This window comes from Copadichromis virginalis, linkage group LG8, assembly GCF_057382275.1.
Source record: "Copadichromis virginalis isolate Kocher_CV1m ecotype Utaka linkage group LG8, C_Virginalis_male_GT1.1, whole genome shotgun sequence".
Lineage (NCBI taxonomy): Eukaryota > Metazoa > Chordata > Actinopteri > Cichliformes > Cichlidae > Copadichromis > Copadichromis virginalis.
This window is the reverse complement of record NC_140625.1, coordinates 26,261,989-26,289,075: the sequence shown is the minus strand read 5'-3', so window position 1 is coordinate 26,289,075 and position 27,087 is coordinate 26,261,989. Positions and strand designations below refer to the sequence as shown.

Below are 27,087 nucleotides of genomic sequence, written 5' to 3'. Positions count from 1 at the left end.
TTGCAGCCACCTGACTGCTTGCAAGGAAGCTCTGTTTAAATCAATAAAGGGCTAATCAAGGGGCTAAGTCGGTTAGGTTGGTAATCGCTTTCTTCACAAGATTTTTTCACCTTTAACTAGTCTTTAAACCTTCATTCTTTTGCAAATACTCTACTATTTGTCTGTTCCCATGTCAGATATTAGGCTGTATAAAGAGACAAAGGTGATTCTGCCTGACACAGTGACTTGTCTAAATAAATCGCAACATAGCTACACCCTTTATCATCTATTTTATTCTAAATGCCACCATCACCAAGTTAATAGACCTAAACTTCCAGAGGAGACCATAAAATCATCATGAAAAGGTTTAGTGAGGTCATAATTTAAGTCAGAATTAAGGTCAGTTTCTTAATCTTTTTACAAACAGAAGAGTTGCACCTTGCTGGCCTTCAGCAAGATTGCACGTTTAAGATAGTTGTCTTCACATTTTAAACCCAGAAGCTATGCCTGGATCTATAAGAGTCGTGGATCTATAAATACTGCTTCTGGGAAAATGCTGAAACAAAACTACAACCGTGGTAATTTTTTTTAGCCATGGAAATTTTATATTTTTGTAAACCTCCACATTTCTCGCAGTCGGCAGCTGCAATGTTATGTATGTCATAACAACTGATGTTACAATGCTACATGTAGAAAACATACAAAAGCTAGGAACAGACACAGCACAAACGCAAATTGCTGCATGTTATAGCATGTTACCTCTGAGATCGTGCCCCAATGCTGAAGCCCATGTAGCCGTCCTGAGGGAGTGAGTCGTCGCCCAGTTCCCGCAGATCCTGGGGGGCCATATATTTGTCCGTGTCCCCCGTCATCGCATCGTCACCTGGTGGTTTAAAACACAGAGAGCGTTAACTTTACAAAAAAGGTTCTGCATACATTTTTATTCTCGTCTGCAGAAGGTAATGCCAAAACTTTAAGGTCACAGTCTCTTCAATCAATAACTGCTTTCTGGGTTTCTTTTAGCAAGTTAGATCTTTAACACAAATCTGTGCTGCCCAGTCAGTTGGCCCTGTTTTTTATCATTCATGCAGACCAAAACACAAATGTACACACATACACACACACACACACACACACACACACTGGCTCTTTTAGACAGATCAATGCAGCTTCTGCCTACAGGCTGTTTTCCAGTCCAGTTTTGGTTCAACAAACACAAACAAAAGTCCTGCTGTCACTGAAAGCTTTTTGTCTCTGTCTCCTGGTGACAAAAAATGGTTAACAGTAACAAGTGAAGCTTGGAAACAGCAAATAATTCCACTATCAGGGCCTACAAAACTAACTTTTATATCAAAATAAAGGTACGTTTTCAGCAGGTTTAACTGACCACAAGAAGAAAATGCTTTCTCTACAGCCGAGCCCCAGGACATCATTGCAAGTATGTTGCAAAGAAGTGGTTAGAAACATACGTTACAGGTGTCGCAAGAAAACAGGTAGGAGCATGCTATTCCCCTCAGAGGTACAGTAGTTCCTATCCTACTGATGAACCTGTGACTGCAGAGTTAAAAAAGCGAGGGGAGGAGAGCAAGTGCATGCAGGCGGAAAAATGAGGGGAAAGAAAAGGAAGGCATTCCAACAACCACAAAGCAACAGAGACCCCCCCTCTCCTTCTCGTGTCCCCTCACCCCCTGCTGGTACAGCACCCCTCCCCCTAAACTTTCTCTCTCTTTCTTGCACACACACATATTCACAAACATTTTACAGACCCCATCTGGCCACATTCCAACCCATTCTCCGGGAACCCTTCTCATTTTAGCTTCAACATGAGCAGAAACCCCCTTCTCATTTAGCCACAAACTCACCTCCTGCTTTAAAGCACTTCATTCAGCCACAAGTCCAGTTTGGAGGATTTTGCCCTGAACTAACTTTTCCTCGACTTGTAACCTCCCTTTAGCTCTCTGTCGCTCTCTCCTGCACACACTGTCTATCTTTCTTTCACAGCCCGGCACTCACACAAACAGATCGGCTTTCTCCCGCCTACCCACTCCAGGATTATCCAGTGTGTGTGTGTGAGTGTGTGTGTGTGTGTTTCCGAACAGACACCTAGAGCTCACTGCAAGACAGAAATAGTAAGTGGGTGTGTGACTTAGACTTAGCCGTCTAACACTGAAACTGGATGTACACATAGAGTGGAATGCACAAACTCTGTTTTCCTTAACTTCCAGTTCTCAATCTTGTGATTTCTATTCGTGCACTGGTTTGTTTACATATCATATTGTATGTCTCTTTAATTTCCAAAGCACGGCTGACTCTGTCTGCCCCCCCCTTTTTTTTATCTCTCTTGCTTCTCCATGTAAATTCTTTGGTGTCAGTCACAAATGACCTCACTCATTCAGCTGCTTTGCATGTCAGAAAGTTGTAACTTTGCCACGTCTTTCCTGAATCAGATATTATGCAAATATCTAATAAAGAACTGGAACTTGCAGCTTGGTAGAAAATTGAAAAGCCATTCCAAGTCCAGCAAAATGTGCTGATAATAATGCAGAGGTTCTAGACTGCAGTATGGGCAGAGTGAGCTTTGGTGACTAAAAGCAACCTTCGCCAAATTTAGCTTAAGATTCTAACAATGTGACTTCTGCCACAACCCACATGAAAACAAAGGATGAAGCAATGCAGATTATACCGGTTGGCACTGACACCGAAGCATCTAGAGACACGAGGGAAATACAGGCATGTATTTATCTGTGCAACAAACCGATGTTGTACATTGTCATGGATAATGTGGATAATGCAAATTCTTCACTTGTATACACACTTTTTTAGATTCTAGTCAACAAAACCAATACTCAGTGTATCTGCAGTAGTTGCAATTCAACATGTTATTTTCATGAACATGTTTTCTTTCTACATTATCCCATTATTTTTCAAAGTATTCTGCTGACATGCCTGTTTGCACTTCTATGGACTGCACTGTTAATTTTCAAAAGGACAGTGTACTGTTTTAAAAACATTATCTTTTTTATTTTACCTCCAACCTTCCTGTCTTTTTTTGTAAGTGTTATATTATCCACAAGGCTGACAGTCAATGTTCTGGCTAGAGCCTGATGGATTTTTAAGATCAATACTGACACAGATTTTATCATATCATTTTGTAAAAGCCAGTATTCTGATATATCAGCCCTTTTTTTATTCAGCTACAAAACATAAACAGGTATTGCTCTGTTATATGTAAATTAATTGAAGGGTGTTTCTCCAGTCTTTACTTTTTAAATGTTCATTTATCAGCTAGTTTAAATGTTGGTACAGAAAGACTGTTAAATAGCTAATGCTGGCCAATAACACCGGCCCACTGATACACCAACGCCTGATTCTTGAACCTCCAAATTAATTCAATTTCAAATTTGCATTTTCTGCCCGTAATAGATGTGGAAGGGTTCATTTGAGGTAACATTTAGGCAGTAAACAGAATCTGACTTTGGAAAATCACTAGAGACTGTTTTCAAACTTTAGGGCCCTTGGCTATTAAGAAAAGCATCAAGTTTCTGTAATGCATTTTAAAGCCAAGAAGCAAATCTGTTCATGCTGACCATTTATGTGCCACATGTCCAAACACTTTCTATCTAAGGCTGTATTAAAAACTTGAAGCCCCCAGATAATTAAATATCGAGAGTTAGTGAACGTGCCGGAGGCGCACACAGAACTTTCCAAAACCACAAAAACACCTTTCACATAGTGGCTTTCACCCATATTGAAAAGTTGATAACAACTTTATGGTAACCACCTAACAAGACTACCCAATTTTAAAAACAAAACAAGTATATTTAAAAACAGCTGAAAAGCTACTTCTTGTTTGTTGGTTCCAGCTGTTTATGTAAGTTTTCTTTTGAGTTTATTACATACTTATTACATATATAGAAGTACTAGAAAGCCACAGTCTGTTTGCAAGCTTCTCCAAAGCATGAGAGCTGCACACACACTTGTAGCTCACTTCAGGGGCGATTTATAACCTGCAGTTTGGTAAAAGTTTGATTCTTTTTTTTCTAAAGTTTACTAAAGACTGCTTGGATGGCTTCCCATAATTACTTGTTATAGCCTTCTCAAATTCTCAAAGGTACTATAAAGAAAACAGCTGTAAAGGAAACTCTGATCTCATGAGTTTTAGTACCTAAAAACTCGGAAACACTGACTCTTTCTGTTACTGTTCTGGGAACATTTGAGTGAAACTGGGAGGAGATCAATAATGCAAGTGACTCATCACAATGACAGAATGCCATCCCCTGAATACAGTGATAACACCAGCATTGTTGGGCAGCCCATGTCTGAAAGAAGGTTCTTATTTGCAGCCTATTAATCAGTTCTATTACATAAATGAACAGGTTGTCCTCCTTAAATGACAGGTTGCTATATTTAGCTATATTTACAATGTGAATCGGCAAAACTTCAGACAGGAATAAAGGGCCAAAGATGGAAAAAAGACATTAAAATCAGTCACTACATTGGTTATTGGTCATAAACTGAATACCGACATGCCGTGTGTATGTTTTACCCTTTAAATCCTTTAACCAACTTTAACTGACTTTACTGGTCTGGAAAATCTCTCACGAAGGCAAAGTTTACAAATTGCACAGGGGTCTCCTGATTTAGATCATGGATTGAGTGTGTTACTGGAGATGTTAAACACCATTCCTCCACTGGTATGCGAGCTTGAGAGTGTATATTTGTGCGCGTTGAGTTGCCCTCGTTATATTTTTAGATCAAAAATTAAACACGGACACACTGCTGAAGCTCTACAATCAAAACAAGCACTGCACAAAGTCAGCGTGAAGGCAAGTCATGCACATATGTATGAAATCTTTTTTTTTTTTTTTAATACCAACAAAATCACACACAGTGTTTAGTTGCATCAGTTCAGCTGTGCCAGTTCACGCTGGGTATTAGAGTTAGTTACAACAAGATCACTTTCGTTTGACTTACAGGAATAGCTGATGCAGATATTTCCAACATCCATTTCTGTTTAAACACAAGCAGAATCACATTTGACCATTTCTGTCTACATTTGGAAACACACAGTGTAAAAGATGGACCTAGCTTCCAGCTCTCAAAAGAGGAAACTATTTCATGACCAGTAGGGGGATGACTCTTTTCCTTGAAAAAAACACTTTTGGTTATACAAGTCTGCAGAGGTTTGCTGTGTAACATCATGTGCACCTTTCTCAAAACTTGTCCGTCCTAAAAACATGTGCATTTCCAGACTGGTTGGCAAGGGGTTCCTGGGGTTCCTGGTTGTAGCTAGGTGAAATCAGTCTCAAAGACTGGCGCAATGACAATGTTCTTGCAATTGCTTTCATTTCTAGTATATTGCCAAAGTCGTCTGTAGTTTGCACGGAAGATGCCAACTCGTCTGCATACACTTTGTAGTAAAACTTGACGGTCTCCGTTTTTTGCTTGTGGAGTTTCACTACCATCTGAAGAGTAGCTGAGTGTCTGCAGAGAAGTTGGTGTCCTCCAAATAATCTATGGACAACCTTGGCAATCTGCAAGCAACCAAAGCAATCCCAACAAGGTTTTTGGCATCCGTTCAGGAAATGCACATTTTTTCCTCTCACAACCAGTGGTTTCAGACTGGTCTCACACTAACTTACACTGTCACCAGGAGTATTACACATCAAAAATGGCAGAAAATTTAGTATCACATGGTTAGCAGGCACGTGTCTGCAAAAACTAAACAGGAAAATTGCCCTTAGCTCCCTTACTTTGGACCTCGGTATTATGTAATAAACTAATTTGCTAGTTTTTGGGACAAAGTAAATGAAAGATGTAGTTCATTATGTAAATTATGGTCATTATTAAGAGGAGGATTAACTAGGGTATGCTCACTGGGTAATGACTTGTCAATCTCAAGTCAGAGCCACACTTTACTTGTCACATCCTATTTCAAAAAGCTAGAAGGCGGAGGCGAGATTTGTGTATGATCACATTACTCCAGCCTTCGTTTTTATCAGTTGCCATCTCATCTCTTTTTTTTTATCCTATTTTCCCTCAAAAAATTCAAATTTCTAATGCAAACTTGGACCAGTAAAACTCAGTAAAACTCACTGTGAGGTCACCAGAATATCGAGACATAGAGCTATACTGTATTTACATTTCATTAAGTACACTGTATTTGACATCAGCAGAGGTTTTCTAGTAATTTTGTGATATATTCACACTACTGCAGGAAAGTGAACTGTTAAAAGTAGATTACATTTCTGCAAGTTGCTCATATTTATCCACTGTAAACTACAGAAACCATGAAGCGTGTGACAAGCTAAAAATGAAAGCCTATCATTGGGAAAACACCACAGGGGGGAGGACGAGCCAAGCTCCCCCCCTAAAAAAAAAAAAAGAAATCTACTGATCATTAATTCCCTGTCTGTTTGTCATTGGGCACTGGTGGTCAAGAGCTCAAGTTCAGATCCTTTTGAGCCATACAGGAGTCTAAAAAAAGAGTAGAAAAGAGTAAACACACACACACACTGCAGCAGCTGCTTCAGTGTGTTTGCTTTGGCCTGAACGTGTGAAACTACAATGAAAGCATCACTGACAAGCCCACGAAGACAAAGGATCAAGTGTATGTGTATTCTACTCCGCGGTGTGAAAAGAAATCTGTTACACACTTCCCGACGCTCCATATCCAGACAGTTGGCATGGCAACCGGCAGAAAGGCATATCCCCTGCATTTGGTTGCACAAAAGTACAGGAGGTTTCACAAAAATGCAGTGTGTGCGTGTGGAAGGGGGAAGGCAGCAGGGGAAAGTACTCAAGTACAGCGTGGTGTCTCACACATGCATGAATGAAGAACAAAAGTTTTGGAAAAATACTTGGGAAAACAATGAAGAAGAGAGTAGTGCCATTTTAAAGCCATGCCAAAGTTAGTGATTCTCAGTAATTGAAAACACTGCTTCTAGTGTCACGTCAATAAATCACCCTCATCACATCATAAGTTTAAGACATCCACAGTGCTGTGACTTCACTATATTCACAATAAAACAAACATAATTTTTTTCTAATATGGTTGACATCGGAGCTTTTTGCTAGCAACCAGATATATGAAATACTCCAAAAATCAATCTGGAGGAGGTAAAAACATGGCACATTAATACAACTAATTGATGATTATTTAAAAAAAAAATTCTATCTTGTTACCTGCTTAACCTTAACGAAATATAGTAGCCTGAAACTGACATTACGAGACAAAACATGTTAAACATGTAAGCATAGATGAGTGTTTTGTGGCACTTTTTTTGCCAATTCTATTGCTAGTATCCACCTCTATCTCCTTCAAGGTTAATTTGATTTCAAGTGCATCCCATCATATTGCAACTTTTAGACATTTATTAGTCTTTTGCAAGCAGACATAAATGACAAAGACACCTTTGTGCATTTTGACAGACAAATAAAGGTGCTTTGGTGAAAAAAAGATCTGCAGTATCGAAACATTTTTCCTCAATTAGCATTATTAATCTGTAGCATAATATAGGCTGTTTTACATGTGAGTTATTATTTATTTTGAATGAATCGTGATTCCACTGTGACACAAGAAAAGCAAGAGACTGGAAATAGTTAGAACAAATGAATGACGCGTTAGAGAAGGGTTGTAAAAGGAAATGCTTTAAAGAACAAAAAATGTAGAAAGATTAAAAAAATAAAATACCTTCTTCCACATCAGAAAAATAGTCCTCTGTGATCATTTCGGGGATATTGGCTTTATACACTGTGTGTTTGAATGAAGGAAAGACAAAAAAAGAACCAAAAATAGATGGAGAAATCATATTCACATCAAAATCATAGGAAAAGGAAGAACTGAAAATAAACGTGATTATTATTATTAAATGTTTTAGTTCCATTTGTTACATTGAAAATATCAAAATAAAGTTTCCAATCATGCACACGATTGTATGTCAAGTCACAATTTGGACTCAAATTTAGAAGTTAGAGTTATATTTGAGATATGAAACTCATAGATTTTAGATAGTAACCTGAAATTTTGACTTAGTAATGGAAAAAATATGTGTTGCTTTGGGGGGGTTACAGTGGCGGAAAAAAACCTTTCAATTATCAAATAAAAAATAAACAAATAAACATACTGGTTGAAGAACAACAGCAGGTTTTTTCTTCTGAATTACTCAGAAGAAGTAGAAGCAACACAAAATCTTTCATTGACAATAAAAAAAAAAATAGAGGGAAATCTAACAATGACAGTACAGTGCTGAAATATTCACTTATTCCAGCCACAAAAGCAAATGTGACCCAAGCTGATATTTTAAAGAATTTGTCTCTCTTCAGGTTGCAAAGACAAGTCTTGCCTTGATATTTATACATCAATAGAATTACTTTGAAAATGCTGTTAAGCAAAACTTTACCTTCATCATCGGACATGTCCAGCACCTCGTTCATGGTCTCGGGGACATTCATTTTGTGCTTCTCGATTACAGTCTGTTGAACAGAAACACGCTCTTAATATCATGACAGTAACTTTACCAAAGTACACGTAATCCAGATTTCTATCCCAGTACAACAGCATCTCTATTCCTGCACTGTTTACTGTGACAATGTTCCAGTAACTTTGCATTTCTATGTTTATGTAGGTCTTTTCTTTCATGTTATTTTTTTAATGTAGCAATACAAACTTATGTGCGCAAATAATAATTCAAAATGTTCTAGAAAGCCTTTGACAGTAGCTTTTATATAGATATATTTTTTTATGTCTGTGAAGGCTCTCAGTCATCCAGGTCATCGTAGTCTATGGAGCTTGGAAAGAAAAGCGTCTGGACTTCTTAAAGAGCTTCTTTAAGTTCTTATAGAACTTAAAGAAGTCCAGACGCTTTTCTTTCCAAGCTCCATAGAATTAAGTTTTTTAAACACTATCTTAGGCCAGTGCCTTCAATGCTTCTGTTTTTGTGAAGTAACTGCCTGTTACTTCACTGTTAATGCCCGAGGCATTTCAAGATAGCTGCTAAGCGGCAGGAACTGCCTCTAGGATTCAGATTTAAGTATAACTACTACTAAGTTTAAGTATAACTGTATCTATACAGTTAGATACAAGTAAACCATTGAGAAGCCATATTAAACCATACATCACATTTGAACACTCTTTTAAACACATACACACCTGAGTGGTCAGAGTCTCCTCTGTGACCACCTTGAGCGTGTCCACAACAGAGATATAGCCGAGCCTCCTTGCAATGGACAGAGCGCTGTTTCCATTCTGGACAAGTAATAAAAATGATGAGAATTGGTGTTGAAACTAAAAATAAATGAATAAATATTTCAGATTTCTGAGCGTACTGACATTAGTGAGTTCATTGGGCGATGCTCCATGGTGTAACAGCAAGTTGATGATGTGTGTGTGTCCCTGCTGTGCAGCCTGATGGAGAGGTGTGTAGCCGTTCTGCGGGGGAGGGATGAGAGAGAGCATTAGAAGATGTTCACAGAGACAGAAAATCAGTGACGTATGGTGAATATACACGAAAATAACAGTTACCTTTGTCTTGGCGTTGACCTTCGCCTGATTTTTCAGCAGAAAGTTAACCATCTTCACGTTGCCATAGTGACAGGCCACATGAAGTGGAGTGTATCCAAGCTGATGAAAAAGAAATGTAACTTCTGTTAGCACCACTGTGGCTACAATAAGGCATGTATTCATACACTGAAGCCAAAAGGCAGGGAGAGCAGGTGCAAGACCCCCCTAAATGACAACAGATACGACACTCAAATCAAAAATACCACATATGACATAAGATGGAAAACTTGGGGTAGAGGTGGGTTGGAAAGAGGCTTGCAGAGGTAGCAGCAGATGAGCTGTAGGCTGATTGTGGCCTATGTGAATTAACAGTCTTCCCAAGTCCCTTTATAAAACAATAAGACCACATGAGAAACTGGTGAGGATAACTGATTTCTGTATGGCCTATGAGGATTTTTGCCCTGTGACAACTTAATGTTCAGACTGCTTCAGCACCCACACTTTGAGACAAGAGCTCATTTATTTTGTCTGAAAATTAAGCTGAGTGTAAACTGTGAACATTTAAGCAGCTGCACGTGAAACATGTCCAATGCAAACCAAAACAGTTGTTCTGCCGTGCAGTTTGAAGTTGACACTCTAACACTGTTTCATAAGATCTGAAATTCAAGTTGACTGTCTCACAAAGTAAAAGCTATATTTCCAAAATAAAGGCAAATGGAAGCGAGAGAGGAAAAATAGGCAAAATTCAATGTCTGAATTCCTACAAAGAAGGAAATTTAGTTAATTTGCAGCAGCAGAAGCTTTGTTTGTATGATGCGTCCTCCAGCTGTTGCCATTTCCGAGCCAAGGAGGTCATGACATGGAAACACATAGCAGAGGTATTCCAGCTGTGATCAGCATAGCCCGCAATTACCAATCTTATATTTATAAAACAACAATATTAGACAGGGTGGACTGCAATTAACTTTAAAGACTGCTGAAATCCCACAGTGCTTATGCGCCTTTAAGGGCAGCTATAAAAGAACGATATCGTTTATTTTTGTGTGAGTTCTGTAAAAGACTCAAAGGCTGGACATGATTCAGCAGCTGTTAATGTCTAAATAAGTTCTGGCAGGACTTTTTGCGCTTCTTGATAGCATTTTAAAATCATGTCTTTTTAAAAATTACAAGGCATGTGTTTAATTATTCAATTATCCTATTAAAACTAGAAATGTGTCACTTTTGTGGGAACCTGCCTTGTCAAAAATACAAAAAGTGAGAGCACTGGCACAGACCAAAGCCCAAACCCCAAATGATACTTAATTTACAGCGGTGAAGTGGCAAGATAAGCAAATCCACTTTGCAAATGCCTTAATAACTTTAATCCAAAGACATGAGGAGGCTATCATTACCTTGGTCTCTGGATCTATGAAGGCTCCTTGGTTGCACAAGACCTCAGCAACATTGACTTTATCCTCCTGGGCAGCCAGGTGAAGTGGAGTCAAACCAGACTGAAGGTACAGAAACAAAGAAATAGAGAAATACAGTCAAATACACAAATGACAGAAGAGTGCTGAACACAGTAGTTTGACTGAGACAGCTTGAAATGAAGCCGTTTAAGACACAATGACAGGTTTGCACATCACGGTAATGAAGCACAAATGACAGAAAAATGACAAAAGAAATAACCATCAGAATAACAGAGTTCTGGATAAACAAATATTATTTGTGTAAGTAAAATCAAGGCCCTGCCTGTTTGATACGTGTCGATGGTACACAGACACAAATACACTGCAAACATTAATCTTCTGTCATTGCATGTCAGCCAGAGATCTACACACTAATAAAGGGAAAACACCTTATTGCCCATGTGAATAGGAGCGTCCCGAGCCAGCAGCAGCGTTACAATGTCCACGTTTCCTTCCTGCGCTGCAAGGTGCAGGGGAGTGATGCCCTGCCGCGTTACAGAGTTGGTAGAGGCGCTGTATTCCAGTAAGGTGGTCGTTATCTCCATCTGATTCTTCTTAGCTGCAATATGTAGTGGAGTGTAACCATTCTGGAAAGCAGAGAACGGGAAAATTTACCGTTTTTCTTTTATAATTGAGCTAAGTCACATTTTGTCTTTGCAGAAGACAAAAACTCTGTAACCCTAACCCTGGTTCAATGTTCCACAGAATTAATGTAGCACTCTTGACCCTTCATGATGCTGGCTGGTAATTGTAATAATTACAATGCTAACTGTACAAGAAAAAAGATGACAGGGGGGAGACAAAAAAGGAGACTGAGAATCTTATTTATTTCCTTCTTCCAAACTGAAGAGAAAGTAGCATGTATATATACCAGAGGAAAAAGGAACCACTTGTATTGATCCTTGTTCTTATGCAGCAAGGAAACTGGGCATGAGTGATGGATATTCGGTAGTTTTAGAGGATTTGCTTCATTTGTAAAGAAACTTATTTGTAACTTTTGTCTGCAACCAATACAATTCCCAGTGGAGAGGTTCTCCAGGCCAGCACGGTTGGCAGAAGCCAAGTTGGAGATGCGATATGGTTCTAAATATCTACCTAGTGGTGAAGAGCAATATTTTTAAGCTTCATTTATGTCCCGAACCTGAAGATATTTGCCTTAAAGGATTAAAAAAATGCATCCCTTCAGTGTTCTACCAGAAAATATTGGACTCTTGTTGACTTCAGCAGGAGCTCTACCAAAATATATGATGATAGCGTGGAAGGGCAATCTAATCAGCATGTGGAGCACAGTGTAATTGCATGTAATTGGCCGAATGAATCTAGGTCAGTGTGCTCTCATCCTGAGCCAAAGTGAGGGGTTTTAGTGCATTGTAGGAACATTCAATTTGACCTCCACTGACAGTTTGATTGACTCTTACCTTTGCAGCAGCGTGCGGTGAGGCTCCCTGGTTGAGCAAGAGCAGCGCCACCTTCTGGTTATCATAGTGTGCTGCTACATGCAGTGGAGTTAGTCCACTCTGAACACACATACACAACAATTGTTAGACGGTGATTTATCGTACATGTCGTGGAGAGCAGCTGGAGCAGAGGTGACGTGGAAAGTATTGTGAAAGCTACACCCACGATGACAGCTGAGGCGGTACTGATGTGTGCGACATCAATATAAGTCTCTCTCAGATGCACAAACATGCATTACCTTTCCAGCAGCATCAGGCTGAGCGTTCTTCTGCAGCAGCAGGTTGGCCACCTCGATTTTCCCATATTTTGCTGCGACGTGCAAAGGAGTGAAGCCCTTCTGCAGAAACACAAAGGAACATTACACCTAATTTAATACAGTTACTTCTTCTCCCATGACTCATTTTCTACACATGGCAGCCCAACAGAACCACATGTGTTTAATCATAAAGTAAGCGAGCAATTTTCAGGATTATGTCATGACAACATGGAGAACTGCCCCCTTGGTCCTTAAACACAAATCAGCACAGGGTGGAGAAACTTAGTGCTTGATTTAGATTCTTTAGCTCTGAGGGAACAGATTCAAAAACCATGATCATGATTCAGAAGCGGGCCTGTAGAAGTTTGTATGGAAAGACGGAGGAAGCTAATGGGATGTAGAGATGGGAGTTTAACTGCAACTCGATTAAATTAAACCTCACTGGGATTTGGGACGTATGTGTGCGTCATATGTCTTTTACATTGAGTACAAGTTACTGCAGCTCCAAACAATGTAAGATTTGAAAACCGTGTTATGCACATAACCTAAGAAGAAAGTCTTACACTTCTGGTTTTACAATTGCATCACAGTCTTTAAAGCTGTTGTGAATTTAGTGGACTTTCTAATGGGTGGAGCAACTTAAAAACAAAGCGGACATCTGAAACCTGTTGCTAAATTTTCTGATTCATCCAGACATTGCTAAAAATTACCTGGTCTGTCTTTAAAGAGTTAAAAATACGTGGCCATAAAATGCTCTGCTGAAACGTAAATTGATGCTTTTGAAATGAGTAACTGACATGGAAAACTGAGCCAAAAGTCGACAAAGGCTTCTCCAGCAACAGCATTTCATTTTCAGACTCTATGCTCTTACTTTGTCCACAACCTTATTATGACACATCTTTTCCACTGGCAGACTGTCAACTATAACTGGTATTCCACAATCATGTAACTCCACTCAGTCCAAATGTTGCAAAATCCCTGTAGAATTCATGCATTAACATTTTTCAAGCTTTTTCAGGATGAGACAGGACAACCATCATGTTACCAGCTGCAAGGATGCAAATCTAGCTGATCTGCAACAGGATAAAACCTCCTCTCTGTCTTCAGCAGATTGAATTAAAGTTTTTGGACTAGTTTATGAGTATAAGCACATAAGCCATCAGTGTCTGTGTGAGTACTGATTAACTAGTTTGCCTGCACAATATGTTTGTGTGCATCTGTGGGTTTGAATAATAATTTTGTTTATGTGCAAGTTTCATATTTACCTTAGTAGTAATGCCCAGACTAGCTCCATGGTCCAGCAGCGTTGCAGCTATATCTCTGTGCCCCTCCCTGGCGGCTAGGTGTAGGGGGGTGTATCCAGAGTTGGTCGTGGCATCTGAGTATGCTCCGTTCGCCAGGAGCTGCTGCACAATATCTTGCTTACCAAGACGGCTTGAGATGTGCAGAGGAGTCTGGTCATCCTGATAGAAAAATCCAGCAAAAAACACCTTTTATTATTAAAAAGGACCAACATTTGGAGCCATGTTTCTGGACAAGATGCAGCCCACTTAACAAATGTTTTTGGTATCTCCAAACTCCTGTGGAAAATCTCTGGCTCCATCTGCTAATCGCGCCAACTGCATTTTTGTTGTTTTGCAGTGACATTCAAAAAAGAAAAAGAAAAACACATTTGCAACTTAAACAGCAAGACAATGAATTTGCCATAAAGCAAGAGAAAGCAAACAAGGAGACAGATTCACAGCTGAAGCCTCTTCAGTGACCCCTCTTATATTTTCACATTATTTATTTTAAATGGCAGCGTATAAACAGAGTAAATTCAGAATGAGCTTCTGTGCTTCGCGTAACACTTATTCTCTGAAGCCATCCATTGAAAATACTGAAGCATATGTGACACAGACATTTCTCTGATGTAATATATGGGACTGTTTTTGCATTGTATTGGTCTTGAACAATAGCATACGTATGATAATAGAACCAAACTGATACAGGAATTTCATTGAAGAAATATTTGCACAAATATATTGGAATATATCATTTTTAAATTTAATGCAATGTACTTCACAAGCTATTGGGCATTTTAAATGCAACACACTGCTCACCTCCACATCCCCTTAGGAGTAATGTATATTCGACTAAATATGTGATAGACTGCAAACAAAGCATCTGAAGCTGCTCTAGTGAACAAATTATGTTAGAAACTCAACCATTATTATTGGCTCATGCTGGATAACATGCAACATGTTACATATTTGCAGCAGGCTCATATTGGCTAATAATATTATCCAAGGAATATATCAGTTGGGATCTATTGGAAAGAATTTATTTCATCATCATCATATTGTTACAGGTACAGGGAACCCTATTACTTTTCATAGCAGTGCAGGACAGGGACATGAATAACTTATTAGAAGTCACATTATTTGTCCTGTGAGCTCCAGGAGGTTGTTCTTTGTGTACAGGCTCTGATCAGCTGACCTGTGTTGTTGCTGCTGGCTCTGCTGGAGGTTTTTTTGCTCTTTTTGGATTTACTAAACTGAATTCTACTACATGAGCAGATGTGGTATGCGCTAATATGGCTGCTTTCCATCTGCTGGCCAGTTTAAAGGTGGATTTTGGGAACTGATGACTTCTCCTTTTGACTTAAGCTCACAGTGACCACAGATACCACAGTCTTTTCTGCACCAGTCCAGCACAGTCCATTACTGTAAACTGAACCACAATGCTGGAAATCACCCAGTTCAACATGCACTTACTGCCTGTGATTCTCACAAAACCTTATTATCTTTCAATATATTGTATAAGACATTTCCCAGTAAATAACCAGATAACTTTAGCAACACATTTGCTGAGTCAAAGTCACACTCACATAATAGCAACTCTGTTTATCATGACTGCTCTTTTGTAGCTCTGAGTAGATTGTAGATCCTTGAGAATAACAGCCTCGTGTAACTAGAATTTTTACTCCTATTTGTATCCAAAAAATGCATAAAAGGACAAACAAGAAAAATGATTTATGAAGAGTGTGCAGGTGAAGCATAAGGCAACATTATTTTCTAATTTGTTGAGTATTGCAGCTGCTTACATAAAAGAACTGCAACACATAAAAAACCAGACTCGCTTGATATTATTATGTATGAAATGCACACCAGGTAGCGTTACTTAATAAATTAAGCTGACAGAAAGTTTTTCTGAATAATTTTGACCCATGACTGTAACTTTTCAGTAATTAAACATGTGCAAAGACACATTACATAAGCATACAAACACACACTTGTGCTCACATTTAGTAGCTCTAATGCCCAGGCGCATATAAACACCAGATAATCGTTACTGATTGAGAGTGATGCTCTACCTTGGCCTTGGCGTCGACTCGTGCTCCATTCTGAATCAGATACCGGACCACATTGGACTGTCCCGCCCTCGCTGCCATGTGGAGTGCTGTCTCCCCCCTCTGAAGCACACGCAGAAAACGAGGGATGGATAGTTATTCCAAAGTTTTGAATGTTACTCTTTCTTTGAAAACACCCTCATACAAAAAAACTTCTTTTTGTGAAGACGTACACTGGGAAGGAGTGGCTGACAAAGAGAAAGAGCCAGATAGACCCCCTCGCTCGCTCTCCACACCCAACTCACCATAATGACGTCCCATAATGCTCTGTTACTACGGTAACCTGGCCACAGACACGACGTGGGCGACCAAACACTCGGGGTTGAAGAGTTGACTGTGCACTACTCGTTCCCCTCTTTCTTTCTTCCTCGCTCTTGCCTTTCTCTTTGGCTCAGCTTACTTTTTTCTCCTCTTTTTCTCCTTTCATGTCATCCCAGAGTTAATGGGGTCAGTAGTAAAGTTTGTAGCTCCTACTGAGGAGTGTCGATGGACCAGATGAGAATTAGAGCACATTTCCGTATGAGCAAATTACATTAAATACCTCCTCTCCACCTACGGAGGATTTCTCTGCTGTCTGCACCAATTAAGGTTTAGATTTTGTGGATAAACAGCTAGTGTTAAGTCACTTCCTATGTTTGTATTTCTCTCTCTCTGTGCAATTAGCTGTTTTAGGTATTGTTTCAGATTTTTTAAAGGGTTTCATAGGCTTTGTGCTGCTCTTGAGTTTTGAATCCTTAGTCAAAACATCTGAGTTGGGTGTCTGTTTAGGTTTTTCTAAAGCTATTCTGGTCTTTGAAGGTTTGATTTGTGCGTTTTGTAGGCTGAATTTTGATTCCTGTTGTGATATGTTTTCATTCTAGCAATACTGAGGCTCAGGTTTATTGCACTCTCTGAGCCCTAATTACTGTTTAGAATTTATAAACTTTCTAGTCTTAGTTTTGAGTTCCTTAGTTTAAGTGTCTGTTATGAGTTAGTCATTTCCTGCTGGCGTACTTCCCTCACCATTTCGCTAACTGCTCCTTCCTGTCTCATCTTTCTCTGTTTATGCCTTCATTGTCCAGTCTTCTACTGTGTCTGCCATGTGTACTGATAGTCTTGTCTCTATGTTTAGAGATATTTCCTGTTTTATTTTAAATGTCGGTTTTCTTTCATGTCTTGTGTCACTTTTGCGGCTTTATGTTTTTGACCGTATTGATCGTCTTCACCTGTTTCTCATCCCCAGTCACCCCTCGGTGTATAAATAGTCTTATCTGCATCTTTCCCCGTGTGCCTGTATGGATTTTGATTCTGTTTTTGCCATCTGAGCTCTGAGCTCATCAGCTTTGATAAAAGATTTTATTGTAAAAACAAAGGGGGGCCTAGCAAAAACAAGTTTGGGAACCACTGGTTTAAGCTTTATAAAGTTATGAGCTAATCATATGGTTTGTACAATTTTTGAAGATGCTGAGAACTAAATGAAATGAAGCAAAAAGATCTAAATTTTCATCTGTTATACAGTAAAGAGGAAATATTCAAATATTATGGTTAAAAATATATTATAAGCAAATATATTTCACTTTGCTTTCCCCCCGCCCGCCCACCCAGCACATGGAAGGAAAAGAAAAGGAAAGAATATCCTCTCACGCCCCCTGTCTTATCACACGGTAATGATGATGACGAACTTCCTGAACTCACCACATTGCTTGTGTTTGGTGAAGCCCCGTGGTTGATTAGTTGGTGGACGATGTTTTCATGTCCCATAAAAGCTGCAACGTGGATTGGCGTCAGACCGGACTAGAGATGGAAACGCAAAGAAGAGAGGAAAAGAAAAAAAGTCAATGAATTAAAGAAACACTAAAGAAGCACGAGAACATTTCTGTAGGTCATTAAATGCAAATGTGCAAACTTTTAAGAAAGTCAGTCTGCTATCAATCAACAGAAGACCAACTATTACAGTATTTCTTCTGAAATGTAGTGGATTACAGGTGTAGAGTAGCAGTAGAGGTAGAATTTCCCCACTCCAACAACTAAATTAACAAACTACACAAAAATAATTGATGTCTTAGTGCTTAAATGACACACACACTCCAGACACACTTACCTCTGTGACAGCCTGTATAGACGCTCCATGCTTCAGAAGCAGCTCCATCACCTTAAGTCTGTTTTTCTTGCAGGCAATGTGCAGGGGAGTGAAACCATTCTATGAAAGACAAAAAGAAATAAATAAAAGTATAAAAATAGTCCAAACAGTCTTTGTGTTTGGCTTTGTAGGACTTGCAGACAAATCTGGAACACCGAGTGGAAACTACAGCACAAAGGGGGGACTGTTTTTTCTTTTATCCCCTCTCTTTCTCTCCCTCTGCCTCTTAAAACCCTGTGCTTGCAAACCAGACAAGCATGTGTGGAAATAATCGAGTGGACTGTAAGCTATCAAAAAAAAATAAAAACTCCTCTACACTGAAATAGATACTTTCCTTTACAACTCACTTTTCTCTCTCTCCTCACCCTCCTTCATCCCTCCCCTCCTTTACTCTCCTGACTTTGAGGTTTCAGGCTCAGTCCTATGACTTCATTTTCCTCTCCATGTCCTTTTCCCCGTCTTACTTATTCTCTCTGGTTATAAAGTCCCAGTGCTCTAACCACACCCAGACTGCTCCCATTGCAGAGCAGCAATGCTCGTCTTATGCCAAGACATCGGCTGGGATACTAAAGTCTTTTTAATTCTACTTGTTTCTTTGTGTTCCCCATCAAATGTTGCATCTCAGCCTTTTTTCTTTTTTGTTAGTGGAAAAAGGAAAGGTTCATTAAAAAAATGTAATAAAAGAAGAAAAAATGAGAGAAGGCAGAGAGGTACAACTTAAATAGACGAAAAAACATTTTTGGGTAGTTGTAAAGTGAAATGACTGAAATGTCACAACCCTGAGCAGCACAGCAGGTGCTCTAATACTTCATTTTCATCAGTTTTCTATGTCGCTGCATATTATGCAGATGCAGCGGTCAAGCAGCATTTTTACAGCACCAAACTTTGGCACTAGAATAAAAACTCTTTAAACCTGAACCTTCAAATAAGTGCCCAAAAATTAAATTATTTTGAAAATGGAACATTTGAACCTTTTGACAAATTAAAAAAAAAAAAAATTACATATCAATTTGCATATATGAGTTTTAATTTGTATCATGTTTACTATAGCAGCAATCAGATTTAGTTTATTGCTAAAACATGTATTGTGGAATTTATTTAGGGTTTCTGGGGAGAAAAATATTTTCACTGATGATGCAGGAGTCTCAAAACCTCACAAAAACTATATGTAGTAAATATAATACACTAGACGTTAAGTGGTTGAAATTGCAATACCTCAAATGGCCACTTGAGGCTCACTCCAAAAGCATGTCAATCCCCACAGACTATCATGTTAAAATGTAAAAACCTTCGAGCAGAAATAAACATTTACAAGTTTACAGTACAGCTTTGTTCTGTGACACTGTAGGGGGGATTTTTTTTTTTCAAACTGAATTTAAAATGTTTTGAGGCTTACGCTTATTCATATTTTGTGGTGTGGTTGACAGATGCCTGCCAAGAGGCGGCTGTGGCTGTCTACTAGTTGTCACCTTAGCTGAGTTCGTAGTGCTGGTGCAGTCTGGAGCTCATCCAAGAATATTGTGCTCCACTTTTGGGGAGTGCAAATTTGCTATTTATTAGCAAGATGCACTGATCAGATGGTATCTGTGGCTATGCAATCCACCAATAGAAAGTGAAGCCACGTTTGATTAACATGTTATCACATTGCTAACCAAGTTAGCTAGCAGTAGCTGGCAAGTTAGAACTTCACTACTTCTTCAAATATCCACCAAATTTTTAAGCTTAAGGTTTCAACGTGGGAGCCCACAGACAACTGCATGAGATCATGGAGCTTTTATCTGCAGCTAATAGCTTTGTCTACATTCAAATTAAATGCAATTGTCATTGAGATTGTCATTGCTAAAAAGAAGGCGCTCAAATATTCAGCAAAACTGTTGTTATACAGGAACAGGATTTCAATAAGAGTCACAACATGTCTTATCATTTTTAACTTTACATAAAAGAATTCCTGCTTCTCTTGATTAGCCCAAGCAACGAGATGCTCTGAGATGATGAGCCCTTTTAATTCCTCTCCATTATTTTGTACTTTTCATCAATTTTTATTTATTTTTATCACAATAAATAATTGAGATCCCCTCACCAGCGCCTTGGCGTTGGGATTGGCTTTCTTGTCCACGATGACCTTCGCCACCTTGTAGTGCCCACAGTGGGCAGCAACGTGCAGCGCCGTCAGGTAGTCGTTTGTCACGTCATCCACGGGCGCGTCGTGGTGCAGCAGCAGCTGAACACAGTTGAGGTGGTCGCCTTGCGTCGCCATGTGAAGAGGAGACAGACCGTTCTGGAAGGAAAAGGAGGAGAAAGATGTTCAGCGATGTGAAGTTAATACGGATGCAGTTTGCTAATGTGATTTTGTTGGCTTGTTCTTAAAAACCTTGGTCTTTGACAGTATTGGAGCTCCTCTGTTCAGCAGCATCTCCACTACTTGCTCATGGCCACTTCTGGCGCCACAGTGAAGAGGAGTTAGACCGTCCTGTGAAAACAAACACCTGCTGCTCAGCCGTGAACTTCATACCATCATCAACAAGCTCGTTGAGCAACAGACAAGATTTGACATGACACCGCAGGTGATGCTTAATCCTCGCACAGCTGTGGGTGGGATTAGATAATAATAATTTTAGGGTTTTTGGAAATCTCTCAGCTAAAAAATTATATGATGGACAAATGTAAAGCACCCTACACCTAGTGATTATGGATTTTATCCTCTCATTTTTAATTAATGTTTTTTACCCTTCCATTATATTCATTTCACATACCACCCTGTGTAAACAGCCTACGTATGGTTGTATGTTTACTTTATCGGGAGTTATGTTAGTTTGATGTAAAGCACTTCTAAATTATATTGAAATATTGAACGTCTATGAGCATTAAATACACGAATACACGTTTAAATATCAATATTTAAATCTAAACTGAACACTGCATCAAATAACATTGTGCGCATGTGATTGTACCTTGGTGCGTGCATCTATCTTGGCCCCTCTCTCCAGCAGCAGTCGCACCATGTTGCTGTTCCCACGTTTGGATGCTACGTGCAGCGGTGTTATGTCGTTCTGCAGGAAACAGAGATGCATTGTTTAGCTATTCAGACGAAGAGAAAAGAAAAATCAACATTTATTTCAGGAAAAGAGAAGGAGTACCACTGCTAATACGTCACTTTTAGGGAAAATTGGCTCTATTTGACAGTGCCAGAGGGAAATGGCTAAATACCCCCCTCTAGAGGACAGTGATCATTCCAGCCAGAGCGACCTTAGCTTTGAGGTTCTGTTCTAAAAATGCCAGAGACTTCTAATATCTCTATGTGTTCACCAGAGATTGTGTGTATTTCCAGTATGTGTTTGATATTTTGCCACCAAAGAACACAGTTTTCACAGTTATTTAAAAGGAAATGTTAGCTTTAATCTAGACTTTTCTCAGCATCAACACATTTCAGCCTTCTTATATCCGGTGTTTGAACAGGCCCTTACTGCCAGAGTCATCATCCACTGAATATTTATTTTAAGGTTGAGTAACTGGAGTTTCATCCAAATGTTACTCATGTAAGAGTAAATAAATATGCCAGGGTTCTACATTTTCAGTAGTGAGAGAGGCAAAATCGTGTGTGTGTGTGGGAGAGAGAGATGATATGTAAAGTACTAAACCTGGTCCAGGCTTTGAATGTGATTATTAAAATGATTCCTTGGCTTTGAAAACATCATGCAACATTTGAAGATTCTAACAAATATCTCTCAGCAGATTTCCTTAACTTTAAACATAATTAAATAGAAATAATGAACAAAATAAAGATGAACTGAACCTAATTTGACATTCAGAGCATGAATTTGGGCGTTTCAGAAACAATAAATGCAAGTGCGGTAGAGGAAAGGAACATCCCGCATTCAAAAAACACGATGAAGAGAGAACATCCTGATAAAACAGAATGCGGCACATTCACTGCTTTAGCTCAATATCTTGTTTTCATATTGTTAGCAGAAAAATCACAATTTAAATGTAATTACTGGCCCACCCCTACTGTGCATGGTTGCAGTGAGGGTTGAGTGTGAGGGTGTGGCTCAATGGTGTGTTTTTAATGGTTCTTGGGGAAAAAAATAAAGCTCTTTGTGGCACAAAGGAATCAGAAAGGCCGGCATGACTATTCTCTGCTTTGAGTAAAGTGATGCATTTATTGAATCTGGACAAAACACATCAAAAGACAAACACCTTTAATCCTAACTTGGAACATTAGAAGTTACTTGACTGACATTATAGACATGGAAAAGAAACAACTTCTATTCATGTTTTGTAATCTGTTCATGAGTGATGGGAAGGTGGAGCATGTGGTGTACATGTGGATTAATGCTCGTGTTGCCCAACTTCTCACCTATGGTGATGAAATGTGCATAGTTAGCAAAAAAATAAGGGTGCAAATATAAAAGGGTGGGCTCAGCTGCAGACATAGAGGAGCTCAGAGTAAAGCCACTGATCCTTCATGTGGAAAGAAGCCAACTGAGGTGATTCAGAAATCGACTGGGAGCTTCCCTTCTGGGTTTTCTGGGATGCCCAACTTGGAGGAGACCCTGGGACAGACCCAGATCATACTGGAGATTATTTATCTCATCATGTCTAGGAATGCCTTTGGATCTCCCTGTAGGAATTGGAAAGTCTGAAAAACCCAGCTTAGCCTGCTGACACTGCAACCCGACTTCAGATAAGCAGAAGATAATGTTTGAGTGGATTCTGTTATAGATTCATTTGCTCATGAATGTGCCCACTTTTAACATATATTTAGGGACGCATAACTGTAACATTTATGAATAAATCAAATAAATGGCACATTGGGTGAGAAAATTAGAAAAGAGGCCACTTTCCTGAGTAAATTATGGTATGAGACGTGTGTTTTAGGTTGTTTCCACATGGTAAGTGCTTATTTGGTCTAACACTTACACACTCACAAACCACCAGCTATCAAAATCCATAACTGCTGCATCCATTCCTACAGTCTGTGGGATCAGATAGAACGTGGACTGCATGTGCATGTTTCCTCCAGGAGAGTGACAAGTACAGCTGTGGAATTATATACACAGGCAAGCAAAAATTCCTGCACATCCTTCCCTGCATAAAGTAAAAGTTTTGGTATGAAGGTTTGCAGCAGCACTCTGCATGTAGATATGAGTGTGAGTGTGTGTGTGTGTGCAGGCGCGCTTGTCGCCTTTGAAGTGAAGGACCTACCCTCGCCTTGAAGTCCACAGCTGCCCCTCTGTTAAGCAGCAGTGTTGCTACGTTGATGTTGCCGTAGTGAGCCGCAATATGCAGAGGAGTGAACCCGCTCTGAGAGAGACGAGAGAAACAAGACACACAGAAAGAGAAACAATTAAAGAGGAAGGAAAAAGAAGTAGCAACTGTCTAATAATGAGCCATAAGCAAAGCATGATTGGACATTACATGTAAGAGCATCTTGCTAAAAGCAGACTAACAGAGCACAGCAGACCAGAGCTGAGCAGGAGTCAGACATGCTTTGAAAATTTCAGCATAAAAGGAGTGGACTTTCATAAGAAACACAAACTCCCTAGCCACTTTATTAGGCAAGCTGATAAAGTCCAACAGCACTACCAATTATTCTTATGACGGGCAATTGGCATTAATTTAACTGTTTGCTTAATGCTGGTTTTCTATTGGACAGATTGAAATTCAAATATAAATTTGTCCAATGCAAATTGCCACCTCAGTAACATCTCTGTTTCCACCTGACTGACAATGTCGATCAAAAGAGAATGCTAACATGTATGTTTATATTAAGGTTTGCAGATGTACCTAATAAAGTGGCCACTGACTGCATATTTCAACTTTTTTGCGAAATTATTGTGGTAAGTATACAGCATTTAACAATGTCTGACACAATACAAACAAAAATAAGAACCTACCAAATAAAACAAGCATGCAGATTAAAAAACAAATGCAAATACTTAGTGTCTCATTAAGCTTTTGCTTTCATTCCTAAAAAAAAAACTCCTTGCTATATGCTTTTATCTGACAGGAAGCAGCATGCAGGTGAGCATGCATCTATTTTAGTTGAGTTTGTAAGACTGCTTTTAAGAAACAGTGACTGAAAAGCCTAAACTATTGCCATTTCTTGAAGACTTTTAAGTTACCGGCTCACTGAACATGAACGGCTTAAAAAAAACAAAGAAATCATTCATTTAGTTTGATCATTTCCAACTGTTCATTCTTAGCTTATTTTCCCCCAAATTATTTGTTGCAGCAACAAGCAGTGCATGCCAAAAAATTTATGTTTCTATATCAAATAACAAATAAAAATATTGTAACTCAAGTGGGATCACAGTACAGAGAGATGCTACTGTGAAGGGAGAAAGACATGTCAACAACACAAGGATATTACACAACACACATAAATACAACTCTAAAAAGACAACAAGACTAGCTAATGCTTTTTTTTAATTTCAAAGTTCTTTTTGAGTTTTTGCTTTGCTAACTGATGTGGTTTCCAACACGTCATTTCACATGTCAGCTGGGTGCAATGGTCTGATAAACCAATGCCCATTACTGCTGGATACAGTTACATGTTACAAGCATGTAAGGGTTCAGGGCATTCACTTCTGTAAAATCACAATTCTTTGTATGAACAAAACCACTCAAACTAGCTATTTTCCCCATCTGTAATCCTTAAGCTACAGTATGATAAGCTGAAGTCAACTGAAGCTTGTCATTAGCTCCCCAGTTATTGCAAAATATCTTACTCTTGACAAGAAAATGAATAAAAAATATTACATAAATTGTAGTTACATTTAAAACTTTACATTGTAATTCTAAACATCATATTTTAGAATAAATGAGAATGTACCCAGTAATGAAGTCAAGATGAAGAGTATGCGAACACAGCAGTATTCACATGAACTGCCTACTGCTACTTTTTGCATGAGAAAAATCACATCAACAAAAGAATTTTCTTTGTTGATTTTATTTAATTTGAATAAAAATTAGGCTGTGCTGTAGCAGTTTATCTTCCTGATGACCACGATGATTTCATGCGTCCCATAAACTCTGGATTTATGGTAAAGATAAAGTTCTTTTTTTAAGTTATGCAAACTCAAATCTTACACCTTGATGCCTCTGCTGAGGTCTTTTTTCCCCCCTAATCCTGTGTTGGTACCCTGCTGGATTTCACTGATAGAAGCTCAATTAACTCCACCAAAGACATTTTAGTAATGGTTTGGTTTGTCTCTTTGTTTTCAGCATTACTCCAAAAGTTTTGGGCAGATTTGCAGTAAAACAACACAAAACACAATGGAAGTTGAATAAAAACAGAATAGAAGTAGGAAAAATACAGAAAAAACACAACAGAAATATTTTTGGGGGAGACATTAACGTGACAGAACAGCTCCTGAAATAAAGGAAACCGAAACACAATAAGGATTGCACTGGGAGACGCTTAAAAGAAGTGGAGGATTCATCTGTGTTGTGAGGACGAAAAAGATGCTAGCTAATGTGTACTTTAATTGCATAATTCATATAATGCACGTTCCCTATTCTATTTACTGTTAGTTTGTTATGAAGCTGTTCTGTCACATTAGTGTCTCCTCAGAAACTCTTCAGGATTGTTTTAAGGTTTTAGTTTTTTCCTGTTATAATAATTCAACTTTCATTGTGTTTTATTCAACTCCTGTTGTGATTTGTGCACTTTTGGAGCCTATTTCTAGTCTCTACTGTTTCCTTCGGTTGAAGTGCGTTTGACCTTTCAAAGCCACCATACCTTGGCACAACTTCGAAAAATTTTACTTTTGAATCCACATCTGGAATTTTTCATCTAGGAATTTTTTGAGGATCCTTTAACCTTGTGAGACTGGGCAAAAAATTTGAGGCATTTTGCATTACACTTTTACAAATATAGGTTAAATGTATGTAATAATAATTTGGACACATGGTGTAGATGTTCCCAAGAACATTTTACACAGTAATCTAAAACCAGATATCATTTTAGATGCAGGGACTATAAACTTATAGATATTTATATCAGATATTGGCTGTTTTGGACTCAAAAAGCTGGAACTTTGGACAACAGGAGGCTATACACTGGTATTGTACTGGAACTGGAAGACGTTGAATGTATCTTGGACTGCACTTATATAAACCATGAAACAAAAATAAAATACATTTATTTACATTAAGTTAAAATCAAGTAGGTATTATTTTTCTGCAAAGTGCTATGTGTAATATGACTGTGATGATATACTGATGGTATTACCCTAGTGTAGAAATACATTATGCAGTGCATCTGGAAAGTATATGCAGCACTTCACTGGTTCCACATTTTGTCACATTACAGCCTTATTCCAAAATGGAATATGAATATGTTCATTTTCCCCTCAAAATTCTACAAAATACCCCATAATGACAAAGTGAAAAAGGCTTGTTTCAAATTGTTGCAAATTTATTAAAAGTTAAAAACTGCCTATATAAGGTTGCATAGTTAACAGTGCATGTCAGAGCACAAACCAAGCTATAAAGTCCAAGAAACTGTCTGTAGGCCGACGACACAGGATTGTACTGTGGTACAGATCTGCGGAAGGGTACAGAAAAAGTCTGCAGCATTAAAGATTCTAATGAGCACAGTGGCCTCCAACATCCGTTAATGAAAAAGGTTTCTGAAGCACTCCACTAATCAAGCCCGTATGGTAGAGTTGCCAGATGGAAGGCACGCCACAGTAAAAGGCACAGGACTGGAGTTTGCCAAAAGGCATCTGAAAGACTCTTAGACCATGAGAAATGAAAATTCTCTGGTCTGGTGAAACCACAAACTCTTTGATCTGCATGCCAAGCATCATGTCTGGAAGAAACCAGGCACCACTCATCACCTGGCCAATACCATTCCTACAGTGAAACATGGTGGTGGCAGCATCATGCTATGGGAATGTTTTCAGCAGCAGTAACTGTGAGGCTAGT

General features: G+C 38.9%; 1 protein-coding gene across 3 annotated transcripts in view; it reads right to left on the bottom strand.

Annotated features, from left to right (window-relative positions):
- Positions 1-27,087, bottom strand: part of LOC146703556 (ankyrin-3-like) — a 129,148-nt gene that overhangs the window by 48,583 nt on the left and 53,478 nt on the right. For all 3 annotated transcript variants that reach the window (XM_085466817.1, XM_085466818.1, XM_085466819.1), the window contains 18 exons: positions 23,359-23,457; positions 21,105-21,203; positions 20,525-20,623; positions 20,234-20,431; positions 18,115-18,213; positions 17,709-17,807; positions 15,999-16,097; positions 13,909-14,106; positions 12,626-12,724; positions 12,348-12,446; positions 11,319-11,516; positions 10,873-10,971; positions 9,503-9,601; positions 9,311-9,409; positions 9,131-9,226; positions 8,382-8,454; positions 7,673-7,732; positions 739-862 (listed from right to left, as the gene is read on the bottom strand). In XM_085466817.1, coding sequence (XP_085322943.1) covers positions 739-862; positions 7,673-7,732; positions 8,382-8,454; positions 9,131-9,226; positions 9,311-9,409; positions 9,503-9,601; positions 10,873-10,971; positions 11,319-11,516; positions 12,348-12,446; positions 12,626-12,724; positions 13,909-14,106; positions 15,999-16,097; positions 17,709-17,807; positions 18,115-18,213; positions 20,234-20,431; positions 20,525-20,623; positions 21,105-21,203; positions 23,359-23,457 — 2,036 coding nt within the window. The remainder of the gene's footprint in view (positions 1-738; positions 863-7,672; positions 7,733-8,381; positions 8,455-9,130; positions 9,227-9,310; positions 9,410-9,502; positions 9,602-10,872; positions 10,972-11,318; positions 11,517-12,347; positions 12,447-12,625; positions 12,725-13,908; positions 14,107-15,998; positions 16,098-17,708; positions 17,808-18,114; positions 18,214-20,233; positions 20,432-20,524; positions 20,624-21,104; positions 21,204-23,358; positions 23,458-27,087) is intronic.